At 42.9% G+C, this 22,326-nt stretch overlaps 1 protein-coding gene across 2 annotated transcripts in view; it reads right to left on the reverse strand.

Moving 5' to 3' along the window:
* Positions 1 to 8,568: 8,568 nt before the first annotated feature.
* Xrn1 (5'-3' exoribonuclease 1) overlaps positions 8,569 to 22,326 on the reverse strand; it is a 104,317-nt gene continuing 90,559 nt past the window's right edge. For both annotated transcript variants that reach the window (XM_052187626.1, XM_052187625.1), the window contains exons 38-42: positions 20,424 to 20,599; positions 18,085 to 18,198; positions 17,658 to 17,760; positions 14,520 to 14,683; positions 8,569 to 13,775 (exon numbers count right to left, since the gene is read on the reverse strand). In XM_052187626.1, coding sequence (XP_052043586.1) covers positions 13,479 to 13,775; positions 14,520 to 14,683; positions 17,658 to 17,760; positions 18,085 to 18,198; positions 20,424 to 20,599 — 854 coding nt within the window. In that variant the 3' untranslated portion in view covers positions 8,569 to 13,478. The remainder of the gene's footprint in view (positions 13,776 to 14,519; positions 14,684 to 17,657; positions 17,761 to 18,084; positions 18,199 to 20,423; positions 20,600 to 22,326) is intronic.

Consider the following 22,326-nt stretch of genomic DNA (forward strand, 5'->3'; position numbering starts at 1 on the left):
ATAAACCCATTGAATTTAATTCATCTAATCGAGCAGCAGCATCTCCAACCCTAAGGTCTGGCACAAGGAAAAGGGAAAGAGCAAAACTCTTCAAATGTGCTGGTGCCCCTCTCACCAGTTTGCATCTTATAGGATTGGTGAAGGGCCTATCTCCTGGGCCTTCCCATTGAAGAGGATTAGGTTTTATACAACATATCCACTCTAGCATTGCACTTTCCCTGAGCCTTAAAATCCCATCATCAACACTAAGCCAAGAGAGAGATATCAGGCATCTCCATCTCCTTTTCAGTAGGCAGCAGGGCCAGGCCTGGGATTTAGAGGACTCCTCTGGTAGCCACACTAGGGAGCAGACGGTTTTTATGGTGACAGGGCTGTTGGCTTTGGAATTGTGGAGACTTGGATTCTGCCTTTCTTGCTCAACATTTGTGTATCCTTAGGCAACATCTGTGTATCCTTAGGCTAAATCACCTCCCATCCTTGAGTATTATCAATAAAACATGGAAATAAAAGCATCTCCCCTGAGTGGTGTTAGCTGACAACTCATAAAAATCACTTGGTTAGCTAGGTGGTGGTTGGTGGTACATACCCGCCTTTAACCACAGCACTTGGGAAGCAGAGGCAGGAAGGTATCCATGAGTTTGAGGCCAGCTTGGTTTACAAAGGGAGTTCCAGGACATCCAGGGCAGCATAGAGAGATCCTATCTCAAAAGACTTAAATAACCAAACAACCAAACACACATACTTGGTCTGTAGACAGGATTTCTAACTGCTATTGTTATTTTCTTAATTTTTACAATTATATTGTCTCTTGTGGTAGTGCTGCAAATAGCTTTCGATGCCCTGCCCAAGCTCTAGGATTGGGCTGTGCTTCCAGCCTCTACCCAGCTTCTCTTGCATCCACATATAAAAGATACAGACACACAGTTGCTCAATTTCAACTTGCCTTCTTGGCACAATTGTTTGGCGATACTATCTCGCGCCTGGAAAAGCATGCCCTTATCAATACTCTTAGCTCTGCACCTCTCACCTGCTTAAACTTTAATTGCTAAACTCCCTTGACCACCACCTGTAGGAGCAGACTGTGTGCCCACTCCATTTTTAGATCTCTCATGGCTGGTCAACTTTTCTCCATCAGAAGCCTGGAGAACTCTGTCTCTTCCTTATGTCAGTCTCTTTTCCTCCAGGGAACCAGAAGTCCCAGCTATTCCTTCTATTGAGCAATTGACTCATGGCTTCTTTATTGACAGATCAAGAACCAATTGAGGAATAGGACCTTAGCAAAAGAACCACCTTACATGGTAGTGCATGCCAGTAGAATATGCTTAAGAGGCAGAGGCAGGAGGCTAGCCTGGGCTACATGTTTTAGCTGGTTGTAGTAGTGCACACCTTTAATCTCAGCACTTGGGACACAAACACAGGTGCATGTCTGTGAGTTTACAGTCATCTTGAACTATAGAGTGAATTCTAGGCCACCTAGGACTATATACTGGACTCTGTCTAAATTTTTTAAATTGTGTGTGTGTGTCTGTGCCAGAAGACACATTTTGGTAGTCAGTTCTCTGCTCCTGCTGTGGACTTGGGAACTGAACTCTTTGGAGTTGCTCAAGACAGGAGGGAGGGAAAATCATGGAGTATTCTAATAGTTCAAAAATGAGAGTAAGCCTGCACTAAGACACAACTTCTGGTCCAATGAACAGACTAAGGCAGCGTCAAAGATGACTTGTGGACCTGTAAGTGTATTATTTGCTACAGATAAGTGTAGAAATACCATACAATGAAATTTCAGCTTGAGAAGTAGGGAGTAAGGGAGGGAGGGTGAGAGAAAAACTTGCTTTACTTAATGGCCCTAAGGAAGTTGTGATGGTTTGAATGTGCTTGGTCCAGGGAGTGGCACCTCCTAATAGGAGGTGTGGCCTTGTTGGAGTTCTGGGGGTCTAGCCTGACATACACAGAATCTGGGTTCTCAACTGGAAGCTGGGATATCTGGAAGGTGAGTAAGAAAACAAAAGATAACTTCTCAGGTACAAGCTGACAGGCAATTTTCAAGGCTTGAACTCTCTCTCTCTCTCTCTCTCTCTCTCTCTCTCTCTCTCGCTTGAAGCTTGAGGCTGTGCACTCTCGAGGCTGGAGGTTGTGATCTCTTGTTCACCCCTTCTCTCTCTCTCACACACACTCCTCTGTGCATTCTTTCCCCACTTTTTTCTTGCCCCAGTCTTTTATTGTTACTTAAAAAGCAGGTACAGAAAGAGACATTGTATAATCATTACCAGATCAAATTCAAAAGAATGACCACATCTCACAGAGAATTAAGAATTATGATTGTTTTCCAAAGTTTCAGGCTTCTCCTATTCCCAGGCCTGTGGCCAAAATAATAACTGCAAACTTACCATTATTTAAACTTTAACTTTTGACTTGCTTATTATACTTAATATGCTTCAGCGCTCAGAGCTCCAAGGTCAGCTACATGCAGTTTCCTGTGAAGCTCTAATGATAAGTGACATGGGCAAAGGTGCTAGGCAGAGCAAGAAAGAGTCAGGCTAACCCTTAACTCAGCAGTTCTGCTAGCTTTCTGCTTCTGCACGTTGCACACAATGACTCTCCTAAGAGTCCCAGTGCTTTGACTTAGTTTTACTAGCATAAGATTTTATATATTCTAAACTGGGAGGTGGTGGCATACACCTGTAATCCCAGCACTCTGGAAGGCAGAGGCAGGCAGATTTCTGAGTTCGAGGCCAGCCTGGTCTACAGAGTGAGTTCCAGGACAGCCAGGGCTATACAGAGAAACCCTGTCTTGAAAAAAAAAACCAAATCCAAAAAAAAAAAAAAAACCCACCCCAAAAAGATTTTATGTATTCTATACTCAATTATTCACACATTTCCAAAGGAGACCAGGAACTACTCTCAAATGCTGTACAAAACTCTTCTTATAACTTCAATTGCTTTTTCCTTTCTCAGAGTCCCAATGTTGGCTTTGCTTCACTTTCTTGATTTATTTCTAAACATAATTTATTCAAATTTTCTTCGCAAGTCAAGCATTAATCTGAAACTACCATTGTGCAGCTATTGTATTATTTCCAAGAAGAGAGTGTACAGCACGTACCCGGGCCATTAGGACTGTGCTGTGCTGTGCCCCTATGCCTCAATTTTTGATTGTTTAAAAATCATTACATTAGTCGGGCGGTGGTGGCACACACCTTTAATCCCAGCACTTGGGAGGCAGAGGCAGGCGGATTTCTGAGTTTGAGGCCAGCCTGGTCTACAGAGTGAGTTCCAGGACAGCCAGGGCTACACAGAGAAACCATGTCTCAAAAAACAAACAAACAAACAAACAAACAAACAACAAAAAGAATCATTACATTAAGGAACATCTAGTTTCACAGAATTCACCAGAGAAAGAAAAAGAAAAGTCAGATATAATAGAATGATTATTCACACCAAGGTCAACTATACAGCCATTGTCCAGGGCTAAGGATAAGGAGAAATGTGAGCAACTTTTTTTTTTTTTTTTTTTTTTTTTTGTTTATAAAGAGCTGCCATGGGCTTCTGAGATGTCTCCATCTAGGCCTGCTGTGGGTGGTTCCTTATTTCTGTCGATGGGTCCCCTGCTTCTCTGGGTCCCAGGTGCCATTATGTTATGGTATGCTATCCCCAACATTGGAGGAAGTGTGTCATTGTGGGTTATGGGCTCTGAGACCCTCCTCCTAGCTGACTGTGAGTTGTTCTTCTCCTGTTTGCCTTCAGAACAAGATGTAGAACTCTTAGCTCCTCCAGCTCCATACCTACCTAGATGCTGCTATGCTTTCTGTCTTGATGATAATGGACTGAACCTCTTGTCCCTTATACAAGTTGTCTTGGTCATGGTGTCTGCTCACAGCAATAGAAACTCTAAGACAGAAGTTGGTTCCCCAGGGACTGGGGTATTGCTGTGTTATGCCTGAGCATGTTTTGTTTTGAGGAATGTGGATTTTGGGACATTGGAAAGCAGTGGAATGCTGGGGCTTAATGGGCCATCCTAGTAGGAATATGGAAGACATTGGTGCTAAGGGTGATTTAACTGTGCAGGGCTGGACCAAGGGGTTTCAGTGGAGAATAATTTTGGTATGTGGCCTAGAGACTGGTTTTGTGGTATTTTAGTGAAGAATGTGGCTGTTTTTTTGCCCTTGTCTGAAGTCTACCTGAGGCTAAGGTTAAAAACATTTATATTAATTGCATTGATAAATGAAGTCTCAAAAAAGCCCAGCAGAGTCTTTGTTCTCTGGTTTAGTCTCATGAAGAACATTTTGATCAAGTGTAATAAGCTTCGAAAGGAAAAGTACATCGTGTATGGATCAAAGACTAAAGGGGCACCAGGAAGTAGAACGGAGATGAACAGGTTAAGGGAGTAGTGAGCTCAGGGCAAGTTCCAGCCTGCTAACTTAGTGTTTATGTGTTTGCAATTGAACAAGGGTTAGTTATATCATGTTAGGCATTATTACCTGGTTGTTTTCATTTGGACTTTTAATCTGGAATGAACTACAATCCAGAAATGGAGGGCACACCTGTGATCCAGATCTTGAGGCTGGAAGAGACAGGCTTTGGATCCAGATCTTGAGGCATAGTGGCCATGAAAAGCTTAGGCCTGCCAGGCAGTGGTGGCACATGCCTTTAATCCCAGCACTTAGGAGGCAAAGGCAGGTGGATTTCTGAGTTCAAGGCTAGCCTGGTCTACAGAGTGAGTTCCAGGACAGTCAGGGCTACACAGAGAAACCCTGTCTCAAAAAAAACAAAAACAAAAACAAAACAACAACAAAACAAAACAAAAAACCAACCAACCAAACAAACAAAAAACGAAAAGCTTAGGCTCAGGCTTGGTGATACACACTTGTAATCTCAAGAGACAAAGCCAAGCAGATTTCTGAGTTCAAGGCCAGCCTGGGACAGAACAAGCTCTAAGTGAAGAAAGGCTTAAGTCCAGGCATGGTGGTACTTGGCTTTGATCCCAGCATTCAGGAGACCAAGCCATGTAGATCGCTGAGTTCAAGATCAATCTACAGAGCAAGTTCCAGGACAGCCAAGCTTAGGCAGGCAGGAGCTGGAAAACAAGACAGCTGGTGATAATGTAATAGAACAAGGCAGCCACATTCTAGCTCCAGAAAGCAGCAAATGTGGCTTCAGCCATGTGGCTCTGACGTTGTAGTCAAGAGGAGACACTGGGACAATTGATGCTAGTTAGCAGGAGCTAAAAAATTAGTGGTGATTAAGGAGAGACCAGCATTACTGAGGTGAAATATGGGAAGTGTTTTCTGAGAGTACAAAGAAGCTGTCTTCCAGAAGTAGCCCAAGGTTGAACCTCATGCTGCAGCTGGACGTGGTGATGTGTAAGAGTCACCCAGGTGGTACTAGTTTTGAAGACAAGAAGGGGTCATGGAGTGAAGCTCAGCACTGTGAGAGGCCAGGGAAGGCAATTGGTAAAGGTGCAGCCTCAGTTGATGGCCTAGGACTAAAGGGGTCATGAAAAGAAGGTGAGGCTTGGCACCATGAAGAGAGCCTACGAGAGGCTTTTGGTGAAGTCAAGTTACAGTGGAAGACCCCAGAGTATTGGAGATGCCACAACCATGGCATGACCACCAAGATCAGCAGCAGCAGTGGAGTCAACCAGAGTGCTAGAGAGGACAGAGCTGGAGAGGTCACCTAAGCCCTTTGGAGGAGCCCAGAACTTCATGTGTGATCCCAGATATTAGAACAAGAAGCTGTAAAACTGGAGCTGCCTTGGAGACACCAAGATGTTAGAGATGTCAGAGCTGTGGGATCCCGGAAATTTGTTGCTGCTGAATCTGCCAACAGCAGTCAACAAGGATGAAAGGAGTTGGAGATCTGAAGAGCACTTTGACATCAGACATGGAGACATAGAGGTTGGACTTTGCCCAGTAGTTTTCTGTCTTGCTTTGGTCCAAGTATTTCCTCAACATGACATTTTGGATATTCTGCATGGTGTGGGAAGTATGTAATCTGCTTTTTGACTTTTATTTCTCAAGGGATTACAGTTAGATTTCGTGAATCTCAGAAGAGATGTTGAATCTTAGATTTTTAACATTGCTGAGACTATGGGACTTTTGAAGTTGGACTAAATGTATTTTGCATTATGGTATGGCTAGGCATGGTCCCCTTAGACTCACAGACTATGGGGTTCAGGGAGTGGAATGTAGTGGTTTGTATATGCTTGGCACTCTTAGGAGCTATGGCCTTGTTGGAGTAGGTCAGATAGAGGGATAGAAACCCGGCATACAGAGAGTAACAGACCTGAGCCCCATAGTATAGAGGAACTTGGGTGTGCCTGGAACCTAGTTAACAGATCTGAGCTCTCAGACTGTTAATCTATATTATTACTAATACTTTCGGAACATCTGTTGGGTATCAGCACTTTGTTCACATTAACAAACCAAGAGACACTGCCTTTTGTGTGTATGTGTGTGGTTTTTTGGTATTTTTTTTTGAGACATTTCTCTGTGTAGCCCTGGCTGTCCTGGATCTCACTCTGTAGACCAGGCTGGCCTTGAACTCAGAAATCCGCCTGCCTCTGCCTCTCAGAATGCCGGGATTACAGGTGTGCGCCACCACCGCCCAGCAGAGACACTGCCTCCTTAAAAATAATGGAGATAATTTCCTCCTTTCCAAATATCCCTCCTTTTGCTCTTCCTTCCTTCCTCTCTCTCTCCTTCTTTCTTTTTTCCTTTCTTTCTTTTTTTTGTTTTGTTTTTTGGATTTGTTTTTTTTTCCATACAGGGTTTCTCTGTGTAGCCCTGGCTGTTCTGGAACTCACTCTGTAGACCAGGCTGGCCTCAAACTCAAATCTTCCTGCCTCGGCCTCCCAGAGTGCTGGGATTATAGGTGTACGCTGCCACCACCTGGCCTTTTGCTCTTTCAACTTCATGGCCTCTTTTAAAAAATGTTATAGTTGGGCAGTGGTGGTGCATGCCTTTAGTCCCAGTACTCAGGAGGCAGAGGCAAGTGGATCTCTGAATTCAAGGCCAGCTTGGTTTACAAAGTGAGTTCCATGATAGCCAGGGTCACATACATAAAGGCTGTCTTCACCCCGTGCCCCACAAAAAGTTGTTACATATGCATATAAATGTATGTATATTCCTAAATATGTAAATACAACCCACATAGTCCATATAATATTACTGGTATGTACATGTGTTCACTGTTGACCATTTGGTATTCATAACCAGTTGGAACTTGTGTTGGTGTACTCTTCCTTGGGCGAGTTCCTGCTCTCTACAGTGCTTGCAGTCATGAGCTTTCCCCTGTCCATATTATCATGTCTATTGTGTCAATTTGTTTAGACAGGCGTGTTGTGAGACTTCATGGGTGTAGCTTCTAATATTTCTAGGTGACAGAATTTTTTTTTTTTTTTTTTTTTTTGCTTTTTTTGAGACAGGGTTTCTCTGTATAGCCCTGGCTGTCCTGGAACTCACTCTGTAGACCTCTGGCCTCGAACTCAGAAATCCACCTGCCTCTGCCTCCCAAGTGCTCTTACAATCTTTTCACAGTGATCAGCCCTTAGGTGTAGCTGTGTTATGTATCAATTGGGACTGGACCCAAAACTGCATTTTCATTGGATGTAGTTTTTTGTAATGGTCTCCATCTGTTGCAAAGCGAAATTTCCTTGATGAGGGGTGAAGATCATATTTATATGTATAAATGTTTAGGATGTTGCTAAACATTACACTGGCTTAGTAACGTGGCAGTTGTAGGTTCTCCAAAATCTGTGGTTCACTGGTCTTGGATTGTTGTCTAGGATTCCACTACCAGGAATGATTTTTCTCTTGTTGAGTGGGTTTTCCATTCAGTTAGAGAGAGCTGTTGGCTTGTGCCACTATCGTACCCTCCTCAGGGCTGTCATGTTGTGTGTTATGGTTCCCAGGTTTGGTAGGATTGTTGGTGGCTTCCCTTCTTTGGAAGCTTGCATGGAATCTTCTGGTATTAATGACAGCTAGTCTTCAAAGAGATTTTCAGAGCAGATCCAGTTCATGGTCTCTGCCTGTGTCTTTGTCTAGTGATCCTGCCCTCCAGGCGGCACTCCCTTTTTACTCTCCGGTCTCCGAAGTTACTCCAGGTTATATATTCCCATCTGAAGATTTAGAGATAGGAGCCTCAGACAAGAGAGAATGGGAGATGTTAGCCTTTCTGGGTCTTTTCTCCATTCCTCATTTACCAGACAGAGCAAGGGAAGGGTGTCTTTCTCCTTTCTTTAGGGGGACTTGCCAGTGACAACACTGTGATGTATTTACAAATACTAAGATGGCGAGCCGAGGTGTGACTCATACCGTCTGATTCTGTAATTCAGATTTTTGCCAACCATAATGACTTAACACAATAATGGAGCAGCAGATTGAAAAATAAAAGGCCATCTTTTAGGGTGGGGCATGGTGGCACAGGCCTGTAACACTAGCATAGAGTCTGAGACAGGAATCGCACGTTTTGAGAACAGCATGGGATATGAGGCTCTGCCTCAAACAGGAAAAACTGCACTGAGCCACAAGCAGAGTGAGGCTGAGAGAAAAGCAACCACGGAGCAGCGCCACGTCACCGTCATTCCATCTTTAATCAAAATCACAGCGCCTTTGACACGTACAGATGTCCCGCCCGGCAGGGACTTTTGCATACCAAAATCCCTTTGCATAACATTTTGAGGCTAATTTCGTGCTATGAATTTACAAATGTACAACATAAAAATACATTTGGAGTCCATTCCATGTAAGTTAAAAAACTTTTAAATGCAATAGACATACAATGTAAAGATATTTAAAATAAAAATTACAAAATGCGGACAAAGAAGTTTTCCCTTTGGAATTTTTAATAAAATACTTCTCTGTCTAAAATCTAATGAGAAATTCCAGTTACTTACAAAATAGTTACATGACAAAAGAAATCAAGGAAGATAGCTATGTATGAAATCACACTATTTAAATGAAGCAAATGTTAAACACTTTGATACACAGCACACCACTGATTGCTCAGTGTCAAGTGAAAACACTCAAAGTAATTTGTACAGCAAAAGAAAATGTAAGATTCTTGAGGCCAAGAAAGAAAAGCTAAAATATAAAATCCAGCTGGGCAATGGTAGCACATGCCTTTAATTCTAACACTTGGGAGGCAGAGGCAGGAGGATCTCTGTGAGCTTGAGGCCAGCCTGGTCTACAGAGTGAGTTCCAGGACAACCATGACTACACAGACAAACCCTGCTCTGAAAAACAAAACGAAAATCTAACACTCACAGACACACATATACACATAGATACACACACCTATAACTGTAAAGGAAAGGCAGGATTAAGAGCTTACAGCACTCTGGGCCTGGTGCCATGCTCTGTAACCTCACAACTCAGGAGGTGGAGGCAGGAGGACTGAGGGGCTGTACAGCAAGAGGGAGTAGAGAAGGGGAGAGAGAGAGAGAGAGAGAGCCCGAGGGAGCAGGAGTTATAAGGACTTACAGCAGGCCCCAGAGCAAATTCTCACCCCCATCATTTTGAGAGAAACAGAAGAACTTGGCTTCCAATCAATCCCTATGCAGCTACACAGACCGTTACCTTTCGCAATAATTGGCAGTCATGGGCCAGCTGGTGGGGAAATTCGCGTCTTCGGGTCTCACTATGCCAAAATGTGATCTGAAAGCAGCCTCCTTCCCCAGCTGCCCTGGAGACCAAGCTCTGCAGAGCAGGGAGCTTCCACTGCGAGGCACACAGATCCTCAACATTCTTGATGCTTGAACTACTTTCTTCTATCCTCTTTCTCTCAAAAAGAAGGCCATGTGCTGTGTGAGCTAACGCAGCCCGTGACAGCAACCCTGGGTCTGCTTTTCCCTGTTGCTGGCGAGGTGCTGCCCGGCTCCAGCTGTGCCCTGGCACAAAGTGAGGATGTCTGACAGGAATAGGAATTAAGTCAGTCTGAAAAACACTAAAAACTTAAGCTTTATTTTCTTCTAGGAAAGGGAGTGCCTGCAAAAAAGACTACTTTGTTGAAAACAACACAACATAAAACACACACATCAAGGTGCAGTTGGAGCCTGTCACTGTTTCTAAAAAATAATGATTTGTTTTTTTTTTTTTTAGTGACTGATATTTTAAAAAAGATACAGAATGCCTTTCATAGTAATTTCTAACAGATTCTCTTCTATATAGTAAAAGAAAAATCTGGACGCAAGATAGTACAATGAACATTTATCTGACAATTGTGTGAGCGCTCCCTTCTATGGAGTCCGGCCATATAAGATATAAACTAGATAACCACTGTGAAAAATATTTGTTGATTCAACAAGAACAGATACGTAAAAAGGAAGCAAATAAAATGACTCTATAGTTTATTTCTTGAGCTAAGTCAGTACCTTAAAGTCTGGAATAGTACTGGATCTCACCTCTGTCCTCCTCCTCCCCTAGAACCAAGAATCTAGAACTATGTAGACATCAAGTGAGCATGTGACAGGTACGGGAATGAAAGACAAGAGGCAGCAACACCTTCATTCTGCTCATCATGGAAGGGGAAATACCTTCAGACTTCATTACTGACTGCTTTAAAAAGTAAAGAGAACTTTTTTCAAACAGGGTCCACATAGCCCAGGCTTGCCTTGAATCCCAGTTCTGCTACAGCTTCCAGAGTGCTGGGACTGGAGACGTGCACTTCCACGCCAAGAGAAGGAAAATATGAAATAAACTGAGGTTCAGAGGAAATAATGTTTTGATTCAACTGAGGTTTAGATATTTAAGCCTTTAGTCTATGAAGTGCTTAGGACAATTAATGCATTGACCAGAAAATATAGAAAATTAAGAGAGGGAGCCAAGGCATAAAAGGACCCAACTTCAGATGAACTTCATTTGCTGAACAAAGAAAGATTTGTTGAACAAAGATATTTACAATAATTTCCAGTGAGGAGAGGAAGGCTTAATCAAATAACTTTTCTAGTTACACAGAACTAGACAATCTGGTGGAACTGTTTCTTCTGTGGCCACAGTCCACCATTTCCAAAGGTTCTTAGATTCAACAGTCAACTGAACATATTTTAAAAGCTTGAGGGTGGTTTCAGACTGATTCATCCCAACAGGGAAAACTGTATGGTTGCCACAGCCCAAGTATGTTTCAGAGATGTGCTCCACCCCTCATGGGTCAAGAGATCCAGTGTCCTCACAGCACGCTGCTGCTGAGGCAGTCTTGGCCTCTCACACCTTCCAGGGGCTGCATACTTCACAGACATGGTATGGAATAGGGCACTGGGGGGTGGGGGTGGCACACAGAGTACACCGCCGCTCCCCATCTGCCATACAGAATCCTCTCCTTCTCTTTGCAAGCTTGGCCCTTAGAATTTGATTTTTATTTTTAAAAGGAAGGTCAAATACTCTTACTGGTTTTCCATATAGAATTACTAGCTTGTTGTGCTCACATTTTAGAGAAATATCCTCACAGGTTCAATGGCATTGTGTTTACTAAAATTTCTTATGGAATTTTCAGAACAGCTCCTTCCTCTGTGTTTTACAGGGGCCATGGTTGTACACCACAGAGAATTCATCCCACTGGAGTCAGTGAATGCACAGTAAATGTGAGGTAACAGATACTGCACATTTCAATGGTCTCGAAAGGAGTTACCACAGCATTGTCATGGCTGAACTTCCCTTGTGTCTGTAATGGACACTTCCTGTAAAAACAGTTTGTGAGCAACAAAGACAAACACTGTGGAGGACCCGAGCCTTCCCACAGTGCCCCAGTGAGAAGTACTGGACACTGACACACAGCTGAACTTCTACTGACAGAAAACAAAGTTACAGAAATTCACATGACCATAGAAAATACAGATAATGATCATTTATCTCTTATACTAAAGGCACTACTAGTATACATATATCCTGCCATCATTTAGAGAAACACTGAAATCAGCAGAGAAAGGAATTCAACACCAGCATTTTAACAAACAGACTATTTTAAGACTTATGGCAGAGTTTTCAATGACCTAAATTAAATCAAACATAGCAATAAGCAGCTCCATATAAAGACTGGTTCCTACTTTTTAAAAAGTATGATCATTTTACTCTTTAAAAATATAAGTATATCATAAAACTGAAAGATAAATATATGTTTATATATAAATGCACGTCCTGATGTCCTTGAGAAATTTTCATAAATCCAAAATCATTTCAACAGTGTTAACAACACATACCCATGAGTGACATGCAGAGACAAAGTGTGACGTCACTGAGCAGTCCAGCAGGTGCTCAAATGCACAACCGGATGGGACAGCCAGTAAATAATGTCCACACACAAAGGCGTCTTGAAATTTTTAAAGTTTCCGTTTTTACCAGTCCCAGGAAGCTCCACACACAGACCCAGTGAGTATTCACATATGTGAAGTAAGCAGAGAAAAAGCCACATGAGGGGGGCGTGGTGATACACACTGGAATCTCAGAACATGGAGGATTGCCATGAGTACCAGGCCAGCCAGGACTACACAGCAAGACCCCGTCTCAATAGAAAAAAATTATCAACAAAGCAAATACGACCCGAGAAGCCTATAAAAGCATAGTGATCAACGTTCTGCTCTGTACTCTATTTGAAGACTGATTTGTAATCACTGTACCCTGTAGATTTTGAAACTTAATTTTATTAGGAATTCTGAATGCTGGTTCTTGAATAATCTAAAAAAATTCGTTATTTTTCAAATCTAGATTGCTACTCCTAGTTTGAAGCAGTCAGATGAATGCTCTTCTAAATTGCTTTGGTACAAGATTTAGAACATAGCAGCACTGGCTGCACCAGCCAGCCCCATGGCTCTGCGGCCTCGGCCGGTGTGCGTGCTGACTCCCGAGCATCCGAGGGACTGCCTGGCCACAGACTGCGGGCCACTCTCTTCAGTCATGTTGCCCCATCATTACAAACAAATAAAACCCACACTTAGGAAATTACGAGGCCTAATTCATGCTGTATTTAGTCATCCCTCAATAATAGTGTAAAAAGCTTGTTATTATGATAAGTTAATGACTAATTTATAGTTCAAGGATCCTTCTAATGAGGAAGCCAATGGTCAGAGTGGTACATTTTAACATTTAGACCACTCATATTTACTGTAGTTTTGGTTTTTAAAGCAAGGTCTCAGGCTGGCCAGGAATTCACTATATAGCCCTACATGGTGAGTATAGGGCAATCCTCCTGTCTCAGACTCTCAAGCATGATACTCAGAGGTTATTACCATGCTCAGTTTGCTATTTATTTTAATACAAGATTTAATTTTTCTTTTTTTACAGCTTTATTGAGGTATCACTGATGTACAACAAATTGCACATATTTAAAGTGCACAATTTGATAGTCTTAAATAGCATGAAAAGTGCCTGATAACTTAAAAATAAAAAATATTTAATCTAAACATATCCTAAAATAGTACATTTCTGACACATAGATATTAATTTATAAAAAGGTAGATGGAGATGAAAGAAATGAATTCCCAGGTACCAAATTTATTCAGAAGGTTTAGAAACGCTAAAGTTGACAGCCAGTTTTCTTGATTTCCTTCTTGAAGAGCTTGGCGCTGACCTCTGTTGGGACACAACATGGCCTTGGGAGGCAGTGTCAATGTGAGAAGACACAGGCTGAGCAGCCTGAGAGGATGAGGAAGAGGCTGGTGGACTTTCTTGTGGAGTCATTTTGGTGGCTTCAGAAGATCCTGGCTTGTTAGTCTGAAGTGGCGTGGCTTGAGAACTCTGGGTCTCCTTATTCTCAAAATTCTTTCTGTTTGCAACCCTTTTTTTCGTAACCTTTGAGGAATAAAAGCATTATTAACTAATAATCTAGCAATTTGCACATACACACACACACAAACACACACAGAACCTGTGTCAGAAAATAATATAAACTCGGCCGTAGATCACTGCTAATCACTGCTGTTTTGACTTCCACTTACAATAGCAACAAAATATTTATAATAACGGCTGAAGAAAAGGCTCAGTGGGGATCCAAATGTGGTTCCCAGCACCCATATCTGCTGGCCTGTAACTCTGCTTCAGGAGGTCCAATCAATACCTCTGGCCTCCCAGGGCACCTGAATTTGGGTAAAGTTACTCTCCCTCCTTGGACATAATTAACCCAAACTAAATCTTTAAAATGTTTATATTACATCCTATACTTAGTATTTCTTATTAGAATATAAATTCAGACCAGAAAGACCAGCTTAGTTCATACACACTTTCTAGTCAGTACGGGTAAGTACTAACTAGATAAGTTTTCTTTTCTTTTTTTTTTTTTCCCCAGAGACAGGGTTTCTCTGTGTAGCCCTGGCTGTCCTGTAACTTACTCTGTAGACCAGGCTGGCCTTGAACTCAGAAATCCGCCTGCCTCTGCCTCCCAGAGTGCTGGGATTACAGGCGTGTGCCACCACTGCCTGGCCTAGATAAGCAGTAGTTTTGTTCTGAATATTAAAAAAAAAAAAAGAAAGAAAAGAAAAGAAAAGGAAAAAAGTACCACTGTTAAGAAAGCCTCTCCTTTCCCCAGCCAGCGCTCACCTGCAGAGGTATGAACTGATTGTGCGCTCCGCCCGGCCTTCCTCCAGCCAAGGGCACGGTTCCAGGGTACGGAGGGTAGTGGAAGGCATTCCCAGCAGCTGGCACTGGTGGTCTCCATGGCACTGAGCCGAAGAGGTGAGACGATGACGGAGGCATTATATTAGCTGTAAATACCAAACCCGGAGAGTTAGGACTGCTCCCCGCTAGCCCTTAGCTCCCCCTCCTCAGGTGGCAACTGGAACTGCTCTGTTTGTTTCAGTCAGCCCTGGGCTCCGTTCTTAGCACCATCAACTATCTACAGAAAGGCAGTCATCCTGATGCTGGCCTACAGAGGACAGTAGTACTAATGCTACCATGACTTTAGGAATGGCTGAAATTATGAGACTTGGAAGAAGCTGGACTTTGCTGTGGAATCATTTCAGTTCCTTCAGAAGACCCTGAAGTGGTGTAAATTGAGAAGAACGCTAGCCCTCCTCATTCTCAAAATCCTGTTTGTTTGGATTCATGACCACATATAAGTTCTTGAAATGACTCCTTAAGAAAGGTCAGCAAACAAAGACAGAACACAAGGCTCTTGCCTTACCAATGCTAAGTAGCTTCAACAATGAGCACAGCATATAAAAAAGCCCCAAAGCTCAAATTTTGAAATGTAATCACTTTCATGGTACAAGTAGTTTCTTTTCTCTATTCTAGTATTGTAATTCAAGGACTTTTTTTTTGGCCATTGGAAGCATACTATTTGTCTTTCCGAGATACTTGAAGAGCTTGTGAAATGCCAACTCCTTGTCAGTGACTATAATCTAGTAAGCCAGACTCTTGAGATCTGAGATCAGAGGGCAATTTGTGGGGCTCAGTTCTTTCCATCCACCACGTGGGACATAGGATTTAACTCAGGCTGTCAGGCTTTGCAGCAAATGCTTTTACCTCCTGAGCCATGGCTCTGGTCCTGGTATTTTGAATTTTAAAGCAATCCATTTTATTATACTGTTGTTCCTTTCAGTCTAGAGATGTGTGTTCTTTAATTCTAAGAAATTTTAAGTTTCCCTCCTTCCCTCCCTCCCTATCACTCATTTTTCTGGAGTTGCCAATAACAAGGGTTGTTGATCTGTGTACAATATTAAATTTTTGTTATTTCTTTTTTTTTTTTTTTGGTTTTTTTTTTTTTTTTTTTAGATTTGGTTTTTCCGAGACAGGGTTTCTCTGTGTAGCTCTGGCTGTCCTGGAACTCACTCTGTAGACCAGGCTGGCCTCGAACTCAGAAATCCGCCTGCCTCTGCCTCCCAGAGTGCTAGGATTATAGGCGTGCGCCACCACCGCCCGGCATTTTTGTTATTTCTTTATTTTCTAGTTTTTACCATCCTTTGACCATTTTAAGTTAAGAACTGTGATGTTTTAAATGAGAAATGTCATCCTAGGCTTATGTGTTTGAATACAGTGCCCTGTGGGTGGCACTGTTTGTGAACATTATGGCATCTTTAGAGATAGTCTTGCTGAGGAAGAGTGTCCCCGAGAACTGGCTGAGTTTATAGTTGATAGTCTCATCCTACTTCCTGTTTCTCTCCCTGCTCTGCGTCTGCTTCAGTCATCTGTTACCATGTCCCTGCTTCCATTTCCAATTTCTTGAGTCTTTTTACACACAGAGTCTATGTCATGACTTTTTTTTGTTTTGTTTTGTTTTTTTGAGACAGGGTTTTTCTGTGTAGCCCTGGATGTCCTAGAACTCACTCTGAAGACCAGGGTGGCCTCGAACTCAGAAATCCACCTGCCTCTGCCTCCCAAGTACCGCCCATGACATACCACCAGGCTATGTCATGACTATTATTAATCAGACACATGCAACTCTATGCTCTACAATAACCAAGAGCAAGTGGGGCAGAAAGAAATGGAAACATGCAGTCTGGAGATAAAGAGGGCATTTGGAGATGAAAGGGAATTCTCTTTTGGAAACATAAATCAAAATAAACTATCCCTTTTAGAACTTGCTTTTGGCTATGGCGTTTTAGGCACATTAGTAAGGTTACAGCTAAGGCATGAGCTAAAGAGGCTGCAATGGTTAAAGAGACTCGTGCCATCAGGGAGAGACCTGCCCTGCCCTGGAACAATGGGAAAAGTGCCCCAGAAGAGTCCACATAGCCAAAGCTCCAACTTGTGAAAGGACAGTCCTCAAGGACAGCAACTGCTTCAGCCCAGGAAAGCTGCTCCCAAAGTGGCTGAAGGAGTGTGGATCCATTTTAGATAGCAGTCAGACTTGTCACTGTCACCCACGCAGCACCATCTTTGGGGCATGTTAGATGCAAGAGTGAGGGTGAGCCTGAGGCCAGACAATGTGCGTCAGGGGAGTTCCTGTAAGGAGCCTGTAAGAGGCCATCCTAGAGAGTTGTGATAACGAAGTCTGGGTTGCGGTGGAGACCACAGTCATGAGACAAGAGAGCGCTGAGGCAGCAAGCTGGAATCATCCAAATCCTATGGAGATAACCTGCAGACACTGGGCACGGAGCTGTGGACTCTGTGTCCTGAGCTTGGGCCTACTCAGCGCAGTACCTCTTCACTATGTCCTGCTCTGCTACACTGCCCTCTCCCCCTCTCTCTTTTCTTCCAGACAGGGTTTCTCTGTGTAGCCCTGGCTGTCCTGGGACTCACTCTGTAGACCAGGCTGGCCTAAAACTGAGAGATCCTCCTGCCTCTGCCTCTTGAGTGCTGGGCTTAAAGGCGTGTGTCACCAGTACTGGCTGCTTTCAAATTTCTAGTCTGCTGAAACTTCTTTTATCTATTTATACCCAGAGGCTTTGTTTTTAAAATTTCTTAATATTTAACTTAACAGAGTTTGGGTGGGAAGAAAAGGTAACTATAAGTTGTAAAGTTTTTTGAATTTTGAAGATAGTCCTTTAATTTGGTGTGGTAGATACACTTTAATCTTACCACTCAGAAGACTGAGGTAGAAACCAGAAATTCAAAACTATGAGACATTGCTTTGAAAAAAAATTAAATCCCAAACCACAAAAATGGTACATGTTGATGTATGTATATATACACAAAATGTAATTTAACACCCCCTCCCTAAACACGATGTGATTCTTAAAAGAATTTAGAGAAAATAAGAACTGAAGGAGAAATACTTAGAAAAGCAAACCACCTTACCAGTAGGTTGGGTAAAAACAGGAGGGACAGGTCCAGGTGGTACCGCAGGAGGATAATTTGTAAATATTGGTGGAGGCAAAGGAAAATTCACACCCAAGGAGCCCTATGGAAGTATTTAAAAGTAATAAGACAAAACGACAAGACCTTTCTTTCTGTACAGACTAATTACAAATCTAATAGACAGACTGGAGAGAGCTCAGTGGTTAAGAGCCCTTCCCGATGATGGAGTTTGATTCCTAGCATGCATGTGGGGCAGCTCACAACATCTGTAACTGCAGTTCTAGGGGATATGACTCCCTTCTGCTGCTCTCTGCACACACACACACACACGCACGCACACACACACACACACACACACACACACACACACACACACACACACACACACACACATTTTAAACCCTCAGGACTCACGCATGATTCTTACCAGCTGCTGTAAAGCAAAAAGCGCGGCTCGCTCCTTGGCTTCACCTTCCGAGTGGCACTGTGGCCCATGCACCAGTAAGCCATTAGACAATTTTACCTGACAAACTGTCATTGTCTAAAATAAGAAAGCAGAGATTTCCATAAGATTATCTGTCTAGGACCTGAAGTTCCTCTCTTAAACTATGGACTAACAGCAGGATAATCTCATCTAAGTTTTAGGCTTCCAGGGAACACTTTAGAATTGTGCCTTATCTTTCTTTCCTTAAAAAACAAAAAACAAAAAAACAAAACAAAACAACAAAGTCAAGGTCTCTCTATGCAGTCTCAAGGTCCTGGAGCTCTCTATGTAGACTAGGCTGGCCTCAAACTCCCAGATGTCTGTCTGTCTCGGACCCGGAACACACCCCCAAACCCCCCAAAAAACATGTAATATTAAATTTAACCATCTTAACAATTTTTTCAAGAATACAATTCAGTGGTAGTACAAATACTAATAATGTTATACTATGTGTCACTACAATCTATCTCCAGAAATCTTTTTATTTTATAAACCTAATTCTAAACTGGGCAGTGGTGGTGCATTCCCTTTAATCCCAGCAGAGGCAGGTGGATCTCTGAGTTTGAGGCCAGCCTGGTCTACAGAGTGAGTTCTAGGACAGTCAAAACTACACAAAGAAATCCTGTTTCAAAAAACTACCCACCCCCCACCAAAAAACAAAACAAAAATCCCCAAACCAAAAAACAACAAAACCCCAAAACCAACAATCAATCAACCCAACAGGAAAAACAAACAAAAAACCCTAATTTTACACTCATCAGTCCATACTTTCCTCCTCCAGTCAGTTTGAGATATATCAACCTTTGTTTATTAATCATACCCTAATGTAGACTTCTTTCGAATTTTTTTTGTTGTTGTTTTGTTTTTTGGATTTGTTTGTTTGTTTGTTTGTTTTTGAGACAGGGTTTCTCTGTATAGCCCTGGCTGTCCTGGAACTCACTCTGTAGACCAGGCTGGCCTCGAACTCAGAAATCCACCTGCCTCGGCCTCCCGGAGTGCTGGGATTATAGGAGTGTGCCACCACTGCCTGGCCTCAAAGTTTTTTTTTTGATGTAGACCTCTAGGTTTCATCTTCTACAAACCAGGCCATTAGCCGGGCACGGATTTCTGAGTTTGAGGCCAGCCTGGTCTACAGAGTGAGTTCCAGGACAGCCAGGACTACACAGAGAAACCCTGTCTTGAAAAAAACCAACTGCCCACAAACAAACAAACAAACAAACAAACAAACAAACAAACAAACAAAAGAATGTAAAAGTGCAAACCCTTCAGGCAAAGTTTTCTTTTTTTCCTAGACAGGTTTCTCTGTGTAGTCCTGGAGGTCCAGGGACAATATAGACTAGGCTGTCCAGGAACTTGCTCTGCAGATCAGGCTGGCCTTGAAGTTTAGAGAACTGCCTGCTTCTGCCCTGAGTGCTAGATTAAAGATGTGCACCCTACTGCCCCGAAAGACTTGGTTCTCTTTTGGGTATGTGTGTGTGTGTGTGTGTGTGTGTATTTAAAAGATTTATTTATTATGATATGTAAGTACACTATAGCTGTCTTCAGACACTCCAGAAGAGGGCATCAGATCTCATTACGGATGGTTGTGAGCCACCATGTGGTTGTTGGGATTTGAACTCAGGACCTTGGGAAGAGCAATCGGTGCTCTTAACCGCTGAGCCATCTCTCCAGCCCTCTTTTGGGTATATATTCAAAAATGGAATTGCTATAGCATATAATAATTCTATCCAAAAAATAATGTTTGGAGATACAAACAATGTTGGATAAACATTTATTTTTATGTGTATATTTTGTCTGCTTATATGGCTGTGCATCATGTGGATGGAAGGACAGACAGACAGCACTCTCAACCACTGAGCTATCTCTCCAGCGCCTGGAGACAAGCTCTTGACTATATAGCCAGGCTGACTGTAGCCTCCTGTGCTGGATGACAGATATATATCATCATGTCTGGCTATAAACCATTTTGGATTAGAAATGTCTATTTAGAGGTTTTGTTCCCTTCGGAGTCAGGGGTTCTGTCATTGAGTGTATGAGCGAGCTTATCTATTCTGTCATTACAGTGTGCGCCTCTGCAAATGAGGCCTTGAGTTCAAATCCCACTGCTGCTGAAGAACAGCAACAACTTCCCAAATCACTAACAAAAACAGCCTTATACTCTCACAAATGCAAAGATCCAACCTCTAAACCACTGTGCTTTTTTTTTCTCGCTAAAGATTTTCAGTTAATTCTGCTCAGTTAAAATTTACATTTGTGTAGACATCAAATACAGTATACTATACCTGTGTTGTTCGCAGAAAGGAGAAATCAGGTTGTGGCATTCCAACAAGGGAACAAATTCGAGAAAGTTCAGTTACTGGTGTGGACACAGGTGGCATCTGGCCTGGCCAACACACACTGTCTGCCGATGCCACACCGTGGAAGTCATTAGTGCTGTGAGGCCTGTCCATGTGGCATGCTATCGAGAGAGCAGAGGGAGCACGCACATTAAGGAGAACATCCGACTGCCCAGGTGTGCAGGCTTGGGTAAGAACGGCCCGTCAGCTCATACATGGGATGTTTAGTCACCAGGGAGTGAACTGTTTGACAGGATTAGAAGGATTGGGGGCGGGGGGGGGGGGTGGCCTTGTGGAAGGAGGAATGTCTTTGGAGGTGGGTTTCCAAAGCCCAAGACAGGCTCAGTCTCTGTCACCGGCTGCTGCAGGGCCATGTGTGGGACCAACCCTCTGAAACTGTCAGGCAAGCCCACAATTATTTACAAGTGGGCATGGAGGTCTCTTCACAGCAACAGAATGGTGACCAAGCCACGGTTATTACAGCTTCATAGGAGACAAAAAAGAAAAATACTAAATGGTTAAAAACAACAGGCTGGGCATGGTGGCTGATACCTGTAACCTGAAGCAGAAGGGCTGCCATCAGTTTGAGTCTAGTCTGGAATACAAAACAAGATTCTGTCTCCAACCAAGAAAAAAAAGAGTAAAATAATTGCCAAGGCATAAAGCTAGATGGTTAAAGTTTATAAATGATAATTACCAAGATAAATATTTTAAAACTGGGTATAATGGAACACACCTGAACAGAAGTATACTTCAATGAAGAAATAATTCACCCCCTTTGAGACAAGTTCTCTCAGTATGTGTGAGCTAGTTTACTCAAGTAGACCACGATGCCCTTACTCACAGAGATCTACCTGACTTATTTCCAGAGTCCTGGGATTAAAGGGGTGTGTCACCATATCTACCTGCTACTTTCTACTTTTGACTGGGGCTCAAGAAACTTAAGATCTGCCTCAAACTTGTTACACCACCCAGGCTGGTCCCGAACGCCTTATCCTCAAGCCTCTGCTTCCCTAGGGCTGAGAGCATGAGTGGGCACCACATCCCGCCCCTTACGCAGTACCAGCGCGGCAAGGAACCTTCTACTGCCTGAGCTGCTTCCTGAGAGCCTTGAAGCACCATCACAGAAGAGAGATTAAACACTGGCCTGGAAGTGCAGATCCCTAATTCCAGGTATTTAGGGAGCTGAGGCAGGAAGATCTAGAGTCCAAGGCCAACATGGACAAGTTAATGAGATCTCAAAACCAAAGGGGTGTGGAGCACACCACTGGTCTAGCTTACTTGAGGTCTCAAGCTCAATCTCCAATAGTATTTTACAAACCAACAGGAGGAGGGGTGTGAGTGACCTCGCCCAAAGAAACAGAGCCAGTCGGCTATATGACTCAGGCTAGATTCCTAGCTGCGTAAGTTCTTCACATTTTCTTTTTTCTTTTTCTCTTCCTTTCTTCCTTCCTTCCTTCCTTCCTTCCTTCCTTCCTTCCTTCCTTCCTTCCTTCCTTCCTTCCTTCCTTCCTTCCTTCCTTTCTTTCTTTCTTTCTTTCTTTCTTTCTTTCTTTCTTTCTTTCTTTCTTTCTTTTCTCTCTCTCTCTCTCTCTCTCTCTCTCTCTCTCTCTCTCTCTCTCTCTCTCTCTCTTTCTTTCTTTTTCTTTCTTTCTGAGACAGGGTTTCTCTGTATAGCCCTGGCTGTCCTGGAACTCACTCTGTAGACCAGGCTGGCCTTGAACTCAGAAATCTGCCTGCCTCTGCCTCCCGGAGTGTCTCACATTTTCAAAAGTAAAATATACTTGTTTTTGAAATTTGTCCATTTTGCTTAAAAATTATCTTGACCTATTTCAGGAACATGTCTATC

Source organism: Apodemus sylvaticus, chromosome 7, assembly GCF_947179515.1.
Source record: "Apodemus sylvaticus chromosome 7, mApoSyl1.1, whole genome shotgun sequence".
Taxonomy (NCBI): domain Eukaryota; kingdom Metazoa; phylum Chordata; class Mammalia; order Rodentia; family Muridae; genus Apodemus; species Apodemus sylvaticus.